This window comes from Strigops habroptila, chromosome 16 (assembly GCF_004027225.2).
Source record: "Strigops habroptila isolate Jane chromosome 16, bStrHab1.2.pri, whole genome shotgun sequence".
Taxonomy (NCBI): Eukaryota; Metazoa; Chordata; class Aves; order Psittaciformes; family Psittacidae; genus Strigops; species Strigops habroptila.
Genome location: NC_044292.2, coordinates 8,228,194 through 8,242,795, shown reverse-complemented (window position 1 = coordinate 8,242,795; position 14,602 = coordinate 8,228,194). Strand labels below are relative to the sequence as shown.

The following is a 14,602-nucleotide window of genomic DNA, read 5'->3' as shown; positions in this document are numbered from 1 at the left end:
AGGGAAATGCCCAGACAAGGAGGTCAGCTTTTAATTTCTACATGATTTATGCACATAGGAAGGTTTGGGCCCTGGTGACACTACAAGCACTTTCTGTGGGACACCAAATTACATTGCACCAGAGATCCTCAGAGGAGAAGAATATGGTAAGCTGTGACTAAACAATTTGCAGTTATAATAAATGACAAAGCAAAGTTCTAGTTGTAGAACCAGGCCATTGATCTTCGTTTCTATAAGAGAAAACACTTAAATTCATTGATTCCCGGCTGAAAATCTGCTCTGCAAATGTTTCCAGGGTTCAGTGTGGACTGGTGGGCTCTCGGCGTGTTGATGTTTGAAATGATGGCAGGAAGGTCTCCGTTTGATATTATTACTGACAATCCAGACATGAACACTGAAGATTACCTCTTCCAAGGTATAGTCATTTGGACTTTTGTATTTCTTGGGGGAGAAACAGTGAAAATTCCAGTTCCTGCAGGACAGTTTGCATTCGCTTTGCCATTGTTATCCTGTAGCTGTCTGTAAATCTACTGCGGATAAAGGCTTCAAATATTTCTACTTCATCCCAGGAATTTACTTTGTTGAACTCAGATAAAATGGTCTGGAATGAGGAAGCCTTTTTCAGACAAAAAAATACTTTTTAAAGATGTCCACAGTTTAGAACTAGCACAGAATTGTCTGGAATGGTATATTTGTTAGAAGAAAGTCTACAGGCCAAGAATGAATTTTAAAACTGAGTGCTACATGAGAGGGTAGGAGGATCTTTATTGACAGAAATATGTCAGCCTGTGGTTTTGCTCCAGATAACTTTTAGTTTTACTTCTGATGAAATTAATACCAACTTCTTTTAAACAGTTCTACCCTTTAGGTGTAGACACATGAGTTTTTCTAAACAGAAATAGTAATACTTGCCATATTCATTACTACAGACACTTTGTAACAGTTTGGGGAATTGAGAAGTTGTGTGCTTTTTAATATGCAGAGCCATTCTTGAAAGTAGTTACTGCAATTATTTAGCACAATCTGCTATGTTCTTCTTATGAACCTAATGTTAAATCAATTACTGTTTAAAATTGCACTTTTCCATATACTGAGGACAGTGGAAAAGTTTTATTCCCTGCTTACACTACAAACAATAGAAAAAGCTAATGCAGCTAGTATTTCTTTTAGGAAATCTTGAACTGTCACTATAACAGTGGCTTGAATTACTGTAGCTCCTTTCATTTGCATTATTTTAACTAATTACTCTATCTTCCCATTTTCCATATGGTCACATACTTAAATAATACAGTGTTTCTGTCAAGATCATGGTAATGTCATAAACCAAAAGCCAATATTGCTGTTTTTAAACCTGTAACAGTTATTCTCGAGAAGCCTATCCGGATTCCAAGGTTTCTTTCTGTCAAGGCTTCCCACGTGTTAAAAGGATTTTTAAACAAGGTAAATAACATTCTCTTATTTTTAGCATCTAAGATCTGGAAGTCAGAGCTTCCTGTTGAAAGCAATACAGTTAAGAAGTTAATCTGCTTACTGTTAAGAAAACCTATAAAACCTTGGTATCCTCTATGTTAAAAGAAGCCACTTCTTAGCTGCTAATTTACTGAGTGAATTCCACAGCACAGGCCTGATTTAAAAGCCTGAAACTAGTTGAAAATAGTAACTATAGGTTTGTTTCTAAGCCTTTTTCTGAAATACTTGATTACTTATCGAGCTGATTGAAATCCTAAGATTTTTAGGGGGGAAAAGGATATGAATTATACATTACTAAATAAATATTTTTTTTTTTTTAAGAAGCTGTAAAATACAATTTTAAAATTAATAAAAGAAGGGAAAAAGAACAAAAATTCCTTGATAGCCATACTATCTTAGCAGCAGTTTGCAGTCATGGGGAATGCTGGAGTCATGTATATGGGCTGTATGTGGGACAAACACAGGCTGTAACTAGCTTAGAGTGTGTAATATGAGTTTGTGTCTCCACAGGATCCCAAAGAAAGGCTTGGTTGCCAGCCACAGACAGGATTTTCTGATATCAAGTCTCATACGTTTTTCCGCAGCATAGACTGGGACATGGTAAAAATTATTCTGTTTGTATCTGTTCAAAAGGAATAGATTCTTTTAGCTTCTAACTGTGTGCACATGTAACAACCCCCTTAAAAACAGGGAAACTCAATTCCATAAGAGTAAAAGCTATTTTTCTTTCTCCAGGTGGTGGAGGAACAAGTTTTCTTCCATGACCATAATGGAAACAAGCTTTGTTTCACTACCAAAAACCTGGCTTGTTTCCGAACTCTAGGAATGGTTACGACTTGGGGGTATTGTTTTTAAAATAAATGATGAATTTTAAGAAGCATTGTAGGAACCATTTATTCCTTGGTTTCTATTTGTAGATTCTGCAAAGTCATGCACTGGGTTCTGCTGCTGTAAAATTTCCCCAGCATACACGCAAGTTGCCTGCAGTTGTGGTGGGAAGGACTCCATAGATTCCCAGAGTCATAGTTCAGTTCTGGGTGGGCATTTCATATAGTTCATATAGTAAATGTTTCATTGAACAAGGAAGTGTGGACTAGCAAAGCCAGCCTGTTAGAATGCTGTTCCAGTAGGTCATTTCTCTTAGTGATTAGAAACCTTTTCTGCCTTGGCAGGACAGGTAGTGCTTGATTTACATGGCCAGCAGGCTAGGTAAAGTGGTGTGAAACCAGTTTAGATACAACCATGGAAGATGAGGTGCTTCAGGTACCTGAAGCATTTGTAATCTGCTTGTACTATACTGAAAAGAAAAAAGTCTGAAATCACAAATTACATAATTTTTAAATCAGTGGGATTATTCAGGTAGGAAACGGTTTAGTTATGTGGGTAGGTGTGAGTAGGATCAGGTCCTTATTTAAGGATGTGGCTTGGAAACAGTGGAGTTATTCAAAAAGATTCTTTGATTATTACTTTCAGGTTTTTTTTATTGCTGCTGGTGTGAGGGAGGTTTTTAGTTCACGGGGGAGTGGATGACTTGGTCTTTAGTGGTTTGGAAAGCATAAAATTTTACTTAAATTGTTTTTTAGAACTTTCTCTTAGCAATTGTATCTACTTCTGCCTTCATGGTAGAAAACCATCACAGAAATGGCACTGTTATGTTTATTGACAGTTGAGCAATAAAATAGTTAAGTCAGGAACACTGCCTTATCAGCACTGTGGTTTTTAATACCTAGTTGAACAGAGAGAGAATATGCCTGTAATGTTTTCACAGTCCTAGGAAGTCTACAGGTGTGTGGGAACAGGCCTGTAGTAATATTAAAGAGGTTCAGGGGAGAACATAAAACTTGGTATTACATTTTTCCTTGGAAACCTGATGTTCAGACCATCCCTGTTAGCATTCTTCAGAGAAGACATTCACTGCATAAGGATCCAGTGGTTTAAAGTATCTTGTGCTTACACAGTTATTCCTATAACAAAGACTGTCTTTAATTTTGTCAGACATCCCTTGTTTTGTGTTCTCCCTCAAGCCGAAATGTTGGGGTTAACAACCTTGTGGTGCTACAGCACAGCTTGCTTGAGATTCTGTAGGAGCATGAGCATCGTGTGCTGCAGGGTTGTGTTCTCTTCTGCAGAGGTTCTGTTTTGTGATCTGATTAGGACAGTGCTGCTCAGGAGGATCTCATGTCAGATAAATTTTCAGCTGAACATCTAATTAAGAGCATTGGGAAATACATTCAGAGGAAAATGAAAAATTATTTGGAAAGCTTTTCTAGTTATTAGACTTTTCTTTGAAATGCAGGTGATGGGTAGAAAAGATTTTGACTTAAAAGCTTTTCCAAATCTTTTCAAGTTGGAACAAGAGTCTAACACTGACTAAAAATCTTCTGTGTGAAGCTTGAGTTACATCGAAAAAGAAATAAAGGTGAAGTGAATACATTTTTTTTTTTTTTTTTTTTTTCCCTTGTGTTAGTCATGAGAGCTGTGTGTGGCACAGCTAAGAACATTTTAGATTCCTCACTCTGCATATAGGATGGATGAACAGCATTCAGGGAAGTGCCAAGACCACCTTTTTTGATTGTTTCATACATGAAGTCTGTTCTTACACTTTTCTGTAAGTCTTAACATTTTATTTCTAGTAATTTTTGAAGGCTTTGTATTTAAAATACAGCAACAGGATAAACAGGATGAGCATACACCACTTAGTGTCGAAATGGTCTAAACCTTAATGTCAGATTATATTAACATGTTTCTGTCTTCCACCAATATTCAACTCCACTGTAGTGACTGCTCTGTGCATGTGCTTTAGAGCCAGCGTGTGTGGATGTTCTGTGGGAACCTTGTGAATATTCAGTACTTTAATTTTCCTTCTCCCCTATTTGTATTTGTATCTTAGCTGGAGAAGAAGCAAACCACCCCCCCGTTCCAGCCTCAGATCACAGACGATTACGGTCTGGATAACTTTGACACGCAGTTCACCAGCGAGCCTGTGCAGCTAACCCCGGATGATGAGTATGGGCTTTGGTTGTTTTCCCCTAATGTAATTGCATATTGAGAAATCAATTTATAAATTACTTGAAAATTACTAAGAAGAGACTCTGTAGTTAGCATTAGAACATAGCCACGTTGAAGTAAATTTGATATTCTTCGTATCCTACGTATCTTGCATAACTTCTCATGCTTACTGTGTGTAGAAGACTGCCTGATCTTCTAACACAAGATGGGAGTACAGGGTTGATTTGCTGCTGAGTGTGTGCTGAGCACTGACAGAGGACACAAGTTCAATTCCTGACCCAACCAGCTGCATTTTTGTAATCAAAAAGTATTAGCTTTGTGCTTGACTCTTTCATAGTATTTATCTTGCATATAACATGAGCAGCCTATGCTGACAGTAAAATATCTGTTTCTTATTTTTAAACTGGAATTACAGAACAAGAGTCATCTATTACTTGCTGCTTTCAGGGCCTTATAACTGCTACTTACTGCTGTTAGTAGCTGAAGTGGAAGGGCAGAAGAAACTGCCCTTCATCATCAGATGAAGGTTCTCATATCATCATCATCACAGCATGGTTTGGTTGGAAGGGACCTTTAAAGCTCATCCAGTTCCAACCCCTGCCACGGGCAGGGACACCTTGCACTAGACCAGGTTGCCCCAAGCCCCATCCAACCTGGCCTTGAACACTGCCAGGGATGGGGCATGTAATAATGTTGAAGAATAATAGTAGTAGTAGTAGTAACAAAAATAATATATTTCTCCCCCATTTAGTGTTGTTTCTGTACAGCTTCACATACATACATTTCTGTGAAGTATTTTGTTATTTGAAGAACAAGTACAGCAACAAAAACAGCATTTGCACTTGATAGAACTAAATCAATGCTCTTGTTTGTTTTTTCAGAGATATAATAAAGCGAATAGATCAGTCAGAGTTTGAAGGATTTGAATACATTAATCCATTGTTGCTGTCAACAGAAGAAACGGTATGAAGGAATGACATCTTTTTTGTGGACAGTGTGAATGACCTTTAAATTTATCCTTAACCACAGTATATGCATGCGAGGCTGGGGAACTGTAACATTTTGGATGGAGACCAATGATTTAAAAAAACCCCAACAAATTGCTGCTGAAAATCAAAGAAGAGAACAATGATTTTGGTGGGTGTCTTCTGCCACTTGGTGATTCTGAAGTTCTGGGCACTGACACAACTGGCTTCATTAATGAAGGAATTTGCATTTTGTGCCTGTTTCATGAAGGATTGAGACATTCATTGCATCCCTGGAAAAGGAGATTCTGGAAAACTTTGAGACCCACACACTTCCTACAAACGCTTGATGCAATGAGCTACCAATTGAAGAGTATTACAGTGTAACATCCTGAAGAATAAAATACATTACAGTGGTGTTGAAGCTTATTTTTGATGCCTTTTTTCACAAGTGGTACCTGTCTAAACATCTCAGATATCTTTAAAAGGAGTTGTGTTTTATTAGCAATCAAAACAAATTTGGGTACAAAATTTAAGTGCCTAAATGGATAAACTGCATTGAAGAACTATTATGTATTTGGAATGTTCTTAAACCTGGTAAGTTCTGCTCACTAATATTAAGTGACTATTAACATGTGAACAAAACAGTTCTCAGCTGCAGTCTCATGTTCATTGGCACCTTTATAGGATTGTAAATGCATAGTGACTCAGCAATATTAATTCCAAATTAGAATTTGCAGATTGATTTCTAAGTCTGTTGTCTTAAAACTCCAAATTTACCAAAATGTTTCAATTGAAGAACACTAAATTTGCACACAAAGGAGTTAGGAAAAGACATAAGCAGTGCCTACACCTACAGTTGTATGTTAGATTTTTTAAAAAGTATTTTTATCAACCATACAAATATTCAGAAATAGAGCAAAAGTGTAATAAAGCATAGCCTTAAAGTCTAAGTAGTAAATCTAGAATAACCAGAATCTAGAATACACTTTCCTGATAAAGCACACCTCCTATTTCTGATAAACTGTCTGCTTCCAGTTACTCAGTGTTTAACTAATCATTCTACATAAGAGAATGATTTGCATCAAAGTAGTAATTTTTTTTTTTTTTTGTATTAATGGATGGAAAATGAATACGTAAGAAATTGGATAAAGCAAAAGCTCTATCAAATTCCTTCTCATGGGAAGTGGGGGTTGTTGGGGGCAGGGAAAGGCTGTGTTACATCAAAATCTATCTGCTTGCAGAAGCTCACCTCACTGTGTTTGAGGTTAGGGAGTGTATGTTGCTATCTGGAGCTTCGGGTGCTGTGAAGATGTACCTGCCTCTGGGAGCACCAGTAGCAGAGGTGCTGCTTCTTGCTAGGCCTGGGGCTGTGGGCTGTAGAGATGAGGGGTGGGAGGGGGGGGTGGAATTATGTGGGAAGGAAAAAAAACCCCAAGCCCCTGTGCCATGACATCTCACCTGATTTGGTGTAAGCTGCAGGATGAATTGCAACACTTGGCTTTCTTTCCATTCACATCTGGTTTTCTCAGGGTACAGCATTGCATTAGGTGCTGAACATGACATCTTTTGGATTCACATCCAGGTTGTGAGGTGCTAGGACAAGACTGCCAAAACGTTGTTTAAAATTTTCAATGAATCACTGATAAACAATCTGTGCTTGTATCCCCTCCTTCCCCACGAGTACACAGCCGGTGGTGGTTGTGTTGATCCCGTTCAGGTTTCAGCTGTGGGTTTCTCTGTTGGACTGTAGCTTTTCATATTCAGCAAAATGTGTTTTAATCAGCACTAAATAATTTAACCGGTAAGAAAGTACTTGCCTCAAATGCCTGGACTTGAGATACTTTATTATCTATTAAAGGAAACATTTACCTTTTAAATGTAATCTGACAGTTTATAATTACTCCTCCCCCCTGCTTCTCCCTTCTCCCTGGTAATTTATTTACCCTGAATAATTTTTCTTTGGTGTTCTCAACTCCCGTGGTAATAAAACTAACCAGTAGTTATCCAAGTGACTGCAGGCAGCTCATGCCTGGGACTGTGACAGATCAGCTGTCCCGTGACACAACAGGGCAGAGAACTTCAAAATGGAAATATTAAAAATGTGGGTTGGGTGGTTTTTTTAATCTTTTTTCTAGGTTTTGGAACATTTTGGGAGGGAGGGAAGGAAGAACAGGAAGACACATTTGCTAAAAAACACTGTAAAGACTACTTGATTTTATTTCAAAGATTTACAGGCATTTACAATGTTGCTGTGTTGCCAAATAGTTTGCTGGATACAAGTTTGGTTGCTCATGTGCAAGTGTTTGAATAATGTTCTGTTCCTGATGAAGGGGAAATTTTTTATATAAAGTACTTGTTTTATAAATAAAGAAAATGAAGGATGTAATTAAATGTGTGGTTTGGAAAAACAAATCCTAATATATTACAAATGGATCTGGTAATGATATATAGTTGTCTTATTTGAAATAGTAAATGAAAATTCTAGCTAATTTAATGATTGTAAAACAGTAAATATGTTCTTGTAGTTTTGTATAATTAATTAGTTGGGATCTTTGCTGACCAGTTTTAATTGTGCAGAAGATGGTATACTAATCCCTAACAGCTAAGATCATTTATATTCTTGCACATCTATTAAAGACTTTAATGAAAAAGCTGATAGACTGTTATTATTTCTCAGTAACCAGAGCCGAGTCCCACTTGCACTTTTGGAAGAAACCGCATTGTGAATTGAATCTCTAGGATTCATCCTGTACTTGGATATTGTATTCCATGTGCGTTCTGTGGCACAGGGTTGCACCCAAACCAGAGGGTTTGCTGAGATAGGAAACTGTTTGGATGCTGAAGTTGTTAATTGGAGTTGCACTCTTCTTCCCTGTGTGAAGGCAGTTGTGATTGGAATAGCTGGAATGGGCACAATAGTTTTGCCCTTGGATACAGCCCCCTGCCAGGAAACAGATGTGAGCTGTGAGGCTGTGACTGGCAACACTATGTGGCATACCCTGGTCCATAAACAACTGACTGTACTTGGGCGGAAAGGAACAACCCACTCTACTTCATTCCTAAACCATCACTAAATGTAATTTATTCTTTATTCCCAAACCTTGATGGTATCCAGGCGGGGTGGAACTGATACAAAAAGCAGCTGTTTTGGCTGACTGACTGCATTAAATCTTGCTTTGCATCTCAGTAATGTCGAACTGGCAGGAGGGCGCTCTTACTGGAGCCCAATTAGTTTAGCCTAGTCATGTTAATGTAGAAACCCCCAGCGTAAGGCTCTGAATTCAACTGTGTTCCTTCAGAAAGATAAAAAAACCTCACAGCCTTTATTTGGTCTGGGTTTCTGTGTTTCCTTTTAACATAGATACACTCACAGAATCAACTGTACAATCATATACTTTCTTACTAAAATGTTAAAATAACAATGCTAAGTTTTAATAACTTCAAGCTTATTTTTACAGATTACCTGTTTAGAAAAAGAAAAGGTCTGTGGACTTCTGGATTGCATTAAATAAGTTATCTTCTGTTCAGCTGGTTTATTCTACGCTCAGAAGAGCATTGGGGCATCAACAACACAAGTCCCTCAGGGATTTACAATTCCACATTGTTTCAGAAGTCCCCAGACTCCAGGAGTAGCAACACTGATTGCCCTGTGGGGGTGCCTGGGGCAGCCCAGAGCACTGCTTTTGGAACCAGAACTACTTTACATGTGTCTGAGAAGATTTAAAAGAAAAAGACCCTGAGCAGGCATCTGGCCCTTGATCTTCTGCTAGGTGACTGGTTTGAGACAAGGATGTGCTTCCCCTCCACATTTTTCCTTTTCCTCTAAGAGAGGTTCCTCCTTGGCTTTGTTTCTTTGCTCTTCATTCTTCTGTATTTAGGATTTACCACATTACATCATTTGTACTTTCAGACAAGCACCTAGCAAGGTGGCCATCAACGTCCAGTTGTGACAGTCTGCAAGTACAGAGAATTTGTCCAGTGAGAAACAAAGTCAAACATTTTTATTTACTGTTCTTCACCTTCACTCTAGCACAGAACTGAATATGAAGACCTGAACCATGTTTAGTGTTTCTGTCTAAATCTCTTGATCTAATTACCATGATCATATAAATATTTCTGAAGCCATCCTTTTGTCTCTTTGTTCAGCCTCCAAAAGTAAGAAAACCAAGCAGCAGCCAAACCATCTTGCAGTGTTAGAGGATCTGTTGCAAAACTCATGTTTTCAGCAATGATGACAGCCTAAATATTGTTAAATGGCGTTAATTTCAAGAGACACCATAATTCTTACTATAGAGTGGATATTCAGTTGCAAGGAGGGAGGATTTTTTTTTTTTTCTCTAAAGGTAGCCTGACAGCAGCAGAGGACTAAAGTCTCATTTAGTTGTGCTAATCAGAGCTGGCATAAGACATATCCACTTCCTTCCCTCTTGTCCACACCTTGAGAGCTAAATCTAAAATGAAGAGCTCTGCCAGAGGTATCCAGGTCCTGGCTGAACGGGTACCACTGTGGCTATAACAGCAAAGTCCAGATCTAGAAGAGCACGTGACAGAGACAAGATTAATCCATCTAGGTCTGAAACTAGCTTTGAACTACTGAGAATGCTGCACCAGAACAGTTTTTGGATGATGGTACAAATATCACAAGTATTTTTGTACTGAAGTATTAAAAAATGTTAATTCTGCTAAAATGCTAAACCAGCAAGGTTTACCAGAGAGCTCAAACTTGGCTTTCCTTTTGAAGCAATACAATCTAGTAATCGTAAACTTCTAAACTGAATTGTAAGTAGGTAATTCTGTCACTTAAAAAGTAGTTGTTTTGTTTAATTTCATTATTGTCTATAGAGAATGCAGCCAGAACCACTCTGGGGTTTGTATACTGCCAAGTTATTTAAAAAAAAGTAAAATACTCACGTTCCACTAAACCGAATGAGACACATGGGACAACTGTCAAGAGTTGGAGCTCCTTCGCCCCAATATTCTTCCTCTTCCTTGCAGCTCTTGGTTCCAGGTAAACTCACAAGAGGCGGGTTCTCTTCTGCAGGTGTGCATCTGGCCTCACCAAAGGAAACACCCCCTTGATGTGTTTGTAGCTGAAGCTCTTTCCTATGATTTTCTTTTCCGCTTTCTCTGCTGTTCTGTGCAGTCCCTCCGCAATGCTGTTGATCGCTCAAAGCTTTCGCAGAGCATCGTGGCAGTGCCAAGTCGTGCACAGAACTCCCATGCCAAGTGAGTTTACATGACTTGGGACTTACATCTGATTTTGAAATAGCTTCTGTGTCTTCCCCAACCACATGTTTGGCTTGATCTGTAATAGTTACGCAGCATGTCTTCTCAGCTGCACACGGTAAACTGCTCAGTTTATCTGCTTGGCCCTGTCCTGTATGTAGATGGTTGATCTGGCTCTGTGTTAGCTGATGGGAGCTAAGATCCTCTGGGTTTAGATGTTCTTCTTTGCAAAAAGATGGGAATGACACCCACTGAAAGTCTTTCTTTCCAATTGTAAAGACCTCCTGTTCTTGTAGACTCTCTTCCTCAGAGCTCTGTGACACACACAAACAATGTCTTCAAACAAATGCGGCACCATCAATACATAAAACCAAAGCTGAACATAGTACAAATACTCAGAAGGCTGAACTACACTGAAGAATGTTTTATTTACATCCCTCTCCAGCGCTTGTAAAGCAATTAAGAACTTCCTGGAGTTTATGCAATATGTGTATTCCATTAACATTTCTAAATTGACACAATAGAGTACTTTCTTAATGTGTTCCATAGAGACTAAGGATGAAAACAACAATCTGCTGCTGCTCAGGAGAAATAATTCTGCTTTAGAAGAAGTGTGGGGTTTGTGCTAAGGGGGCCTACAAGGATGCTGGAGAGGGACTCTTCGTTAGGGACTGTAGTGATAGGACAAGATGTAACAGGTTCAAACTTAAGCAGGGGAAGTTTAGGTTAGATATAAGGAAGAAATTCTTCCCTGTGAGGGTGGTGAGGTGCTGGAACAGGCTGCCCAAGGAAGTTGTGAATGCTCCATCCTTGGCAGTGTTCAAGGCCAGGTTGGACAGAGCCTTGGGTGGCATGGTTTGGTGTGTGGTGTCCCTGTCCATGGCAGGGGGGATGGAACTAGAGAATCTTAAGGTCCTTTCCAACCCTAACTTTTCTATGATTCTGTGATTGCCTAGCACTGTTGGAGCAATGAAATGGTGGTTTCTGTGTAATTAACCTCTCTTTGCAGTTTGCCTTTTCCAGTTTATTCCATCAGGGAGATGCTAGTGATTCTGAGCAGCCAGGATACTTACACAGGTTAACTCTTTCCAGCAAAACATTGTAAAGAATTTGCCATACAGCAAAAGAAGCCCCTGGTAGTTGTCTTACAACAGTGCTGTCACACCACTACATGTAGAAGCTGAAGAGCTTAAACCCACTATTATTTAAAAGCTATTTCAGATTGCTTCCCCCGTTAACATCATCATTCAGACTGTCACTACTGTAAGCAGTGCAAACAACCCAAAGTGCAAACAACAACGGTACAGCATGCTACCTTTTTGAAGAACTCTGGAAAAGTGGGCACTGCCTGCCAGTCTGTGCATTGGAAATCTTGACTGACGCCTTTCAGTAACAAACCCCATGGTTCTTCACACTCATTTAAGTCTTCTTTTTCAAACCAGGAACAGCTGTCAGTCAATGGCCTGTAACGACAGAGACAGTCCAATAGTTTGAGGGTGGGAGAGAGGGAAGAAAATATTCTGCATTGCTATTAGTTTGCTCTTAATTAACTTCATTTATCCCTCCTGTAATGCTGATGTTTAAAAAAATGTAGCTATCCTTAACTGTGATTTACCAAAGCAGAAGTTTTAAGATTAACTTCCAGTAGCTGACAGTGCATCATCTCTTTCAGCTCAATTCTAAGTGTGGTGACCCCTTTCCTTTTGTTACCAGCTAAGCACAAGGCAGGGACTTCATGATTGAAAATACTTAGAAATTTTCCACTTGTACAACATAAAACTCAATTCTTACCTATTTTCTTTTGATTGAGTAGCACTATATGAGCTAAACCAAAAATAGTATTTGACAACTTTGCCATGTCAAACCGCAGAGGCACAGGAAAAGCATTTGTTGGTAGGTGCAACCATGCAAATGCAGATTTTTTACTTTAAAAGAGAGGCAAGTTGGCCTGTGGAGGAAAAGGATTTAGCTGTTTTAACACATTTGTTTACCAAGGGAACCTCCATCTAGCCTACAGCAATGTTTTTATGGAACACCGAGGCATTATTTAGCCCATAAATTAATTTTTACAGCTTACTGTGACTTACAAAACTCATACTGCTATCAAAAAGTTACTGATTTTTTAGAAGAATGTCTAAAAGCCTTGCTTTCCACTTGTAACAAACCAGATGCAGTATTTATTATGGTCTTCACTTCCAAGTGAAACAGTTAAGTGTAGCCACTGTTTTTACTTCTCAAATACCCGACTTGACACCTGCTGAGCACAGAAATCACTGAAGTGTTTGCACTGAGGATGGCAATCACTGTGGTTCCCATGTGTGCCTGGCCATGCTGCCATTTGAAACTACTCATTATCTTTATAAACTTGAACTAATTCATCCTACGAAGGTTTAACTACTAAGTAAGCATTAAAAGGTTTTTATACTAGTAATACTGTGTAAAGACAATTTCAAGAGATGGATGGACTGTTAATGTCAGAATACTGCTTCCAGCATTTCCACTTCCTACTGCTGCATTTTATTGGGTCACTGTCCAGGAATGATACTGCACATGGAATAAACTAGAGACTGGTCTCTCACACCCTCAAGAAGAGGAGCAATGGGCCTTTGGAAACCCATTTTCAGAAGGGGCACAGCTGATGGCGTGCTTGCTTGTCCTAACAGGCTGACACAACAACCTCTCACTGTCTCTTCACCTTCAGCCCTCCCTCACTTGAGGGCTAGAAAGAAACAGGAATTATTTCTGGTTTCCTGTAAGCCTTACTCTGAAAAAAGAAACCTTAATTCTCAGGAATTGCTTCTGTTGAAGATATTTTAATTTTCATAACGTTTCTCACAGACCCCATCCTCACTGCTATTCTGTGCTAGAGATCACACAGAAAGCACAGGACCCAGTGCACTTTATATTGCAGGTGGCTTCTCGATGTTTCTAAAGGCCTCACAGGTGATGCTTATCAAGAGGCCTTTAACACCATTAGCGACGCGCTAAAGGCACACCTCAGGCACGTCTGAAGACCCGGCTCCATCTTCCCAGTACGGGGGTAAGATGGGCCCTTTCCCTGGGCCGGCTGAAGCAGCGCAGCTCCGGCCCCTCCACAGCAGCCGTTCGACCCACCCGGCCCTGACTCACTGGCGCCGCCGGGAGCGCTCCCGGCTGCAAGCTGGCGGCGCCCTCCTGGGCTTGAGGTGCAGCTTGGCGGCTCCTTCCTCAGACATGGCGAAGGCGCGGAGCTGAGGCCCAGCCTCCTCACACAGCCCCGCCTCACAGCTCCCTTCGTCCCGCGGGAGGGCGGGTGAAGGGAGCTGCCGTTCCTCCTCCGCTTCTTTCTCCTTCTATCCCGATTGGCCCGCAGCTAGGGTAGTGACTCTGGGCGGACCGGCTCCCGCTCCGCCCTCAAAGCGGCCCGTGAGTGATGGGTGCTGGCGGGAGAGTAGCGGGTGGTTTGCTGAGGGGCCCCGCCCTTCTGAGGAGAAAGCCGCCCTTCCTTATGCCAGCAGCTGTGGTCAGCCGCGCTGAGCTCGACAGGGTTGTAATACCTGTAGTACTCTCAAGGTGCTTGTCTGTCTCGAAAGCCATCCTTCCCGTATTGTGTTTACTCCTTAAACTCTCTGTATTCGTAGCTTTTTGGTGTATTTGGGGTTTGGATGTGGAGCGGCTGCTGTGGAAATGCAGCGTGCTCTGTTGGTGTTGCCTGGACAAAATGGCGGTGGCTCGGCCCTGGCACCCAGCGTCGTTGACGCTGGTGTCAGGCTGAAGCCAAAAATTGTTAATCGAAACAGAAAAACTAGATTGGGAGTGCGTCTCTGATACAACTTCTCTTCCAGGAAGCAACCTGTTGAAGTGATCACGTTGTCTTTTTGGCAAGAATGTGGCTGAGTGACTGAAAGTAAAGCACTTGTCAGAGTGGAGCCATTGCTGGTAGTTTTTGA

The 14,602-nt window shown here is 40.3% G+C and overlaps 2 protein-coding genes across 7 annotated transcripts in view; one reads left to right on the top strand and one right to left on the bottom strand.

Annotated features, from left to right (window-relative positions):
* PRKCZ (protein kinase C zeta) overlaps positions 1–5,873 on the top strand; it is a 42,336-nt gene extending 36,463 nt beyond the window's left edge. Inside the window, exons 14-20 of one of the 5 annotated variants that reach the window (XM_030508195.1) lie at positions 59–146; positions 296–415; positions 1,361–1,440; positions 1,981–2,070; positions 2,388–2,447; positions 4,361–4,476; positions 5,361–5,579. In XM_030508195.1, the coding sequence (XP_030364055.1) occupies positions 59–146; positions 296–415; positions 1,361–1,440; positions 1,981–2,070; positions 2,388–2,447; positions 4,361–4,476; positions 5,361–5,448 (642 nt within the window). In that variant the 3' untranslated portion in view covers positions 5,449–5,579. Of the gene's footprint in view, positions 1–58; positions 147–295; positions 416–1,360; positions 1,441–1,980; positions 2,071–2,387; positions 2,448–4,360; positions 4,477–5,360 lie in introns of those variants that run through there. The other 4 variants (XM_030508198.2, XM_030508196.1, XR_003994631.1 and 1 more) reach the window with 4 other exon arrangements.
* A 1,761-nt stretch (positions 5,874–7,634) lies between these two features.
* On the bottom strand, positions 7,635–14,091 carry FAAP20 (FA core complex associated protein 20). 2 transcript variants are annotated; one of them, XM_030508204.1, is made up of 4 exons: positions 13,803–14,091; positions 11,989–12,136; positions 10,359–10,987; positions 7,635–9,401 (listed from the first exon to the last, which is right to left on the bottom strand). In XM_030508204.1, exons 1-4 carry the CDS (start codon positions 13,886–13,888, stop codon positions 9,329–9,331), a joined length of 936 nt encoding a protein of 311 aa, XP_030364064.1. In that variant the 5' UTR covers positions 13,889–14,091; the 3' UTR covers positions 7,635–9,328. The 2 variants fall into 2 exon arrangements, with proteins under 2 accessions (XP_030364064.1, XP_030364065.1); XM_030508205.2 differs by having other exon boundaries at positions 13,670–14,090.
* Between the last annotated feature and the right edge of the window lie 511 nt (positions 14,092–14,602).

Coding starts and splice junctions, on each gene's coding strand:
- FAAP20 (XM_030508204.1), bottom strand. CDS start 13,888: ATGTCTGAGGAAGGAGCCGCCAAGCTGCACCTCAAGCCCAGGAGGGCG. Junction 12,137..13,802: donor GAGCGCTCCCGGCGGCGCCA/GTGAGTCAGGGC, acceptor CTGTCGTTACAG/GCCATTGACTGACAGCTGTT. Junction 10,988..11,988: donor TTCCAGAGTTCTTCAAAAAG/GTAGCATGCTGT, acceptor TGTGTGTCACAG/AGCTCTGAGGAAGAGAGTCT.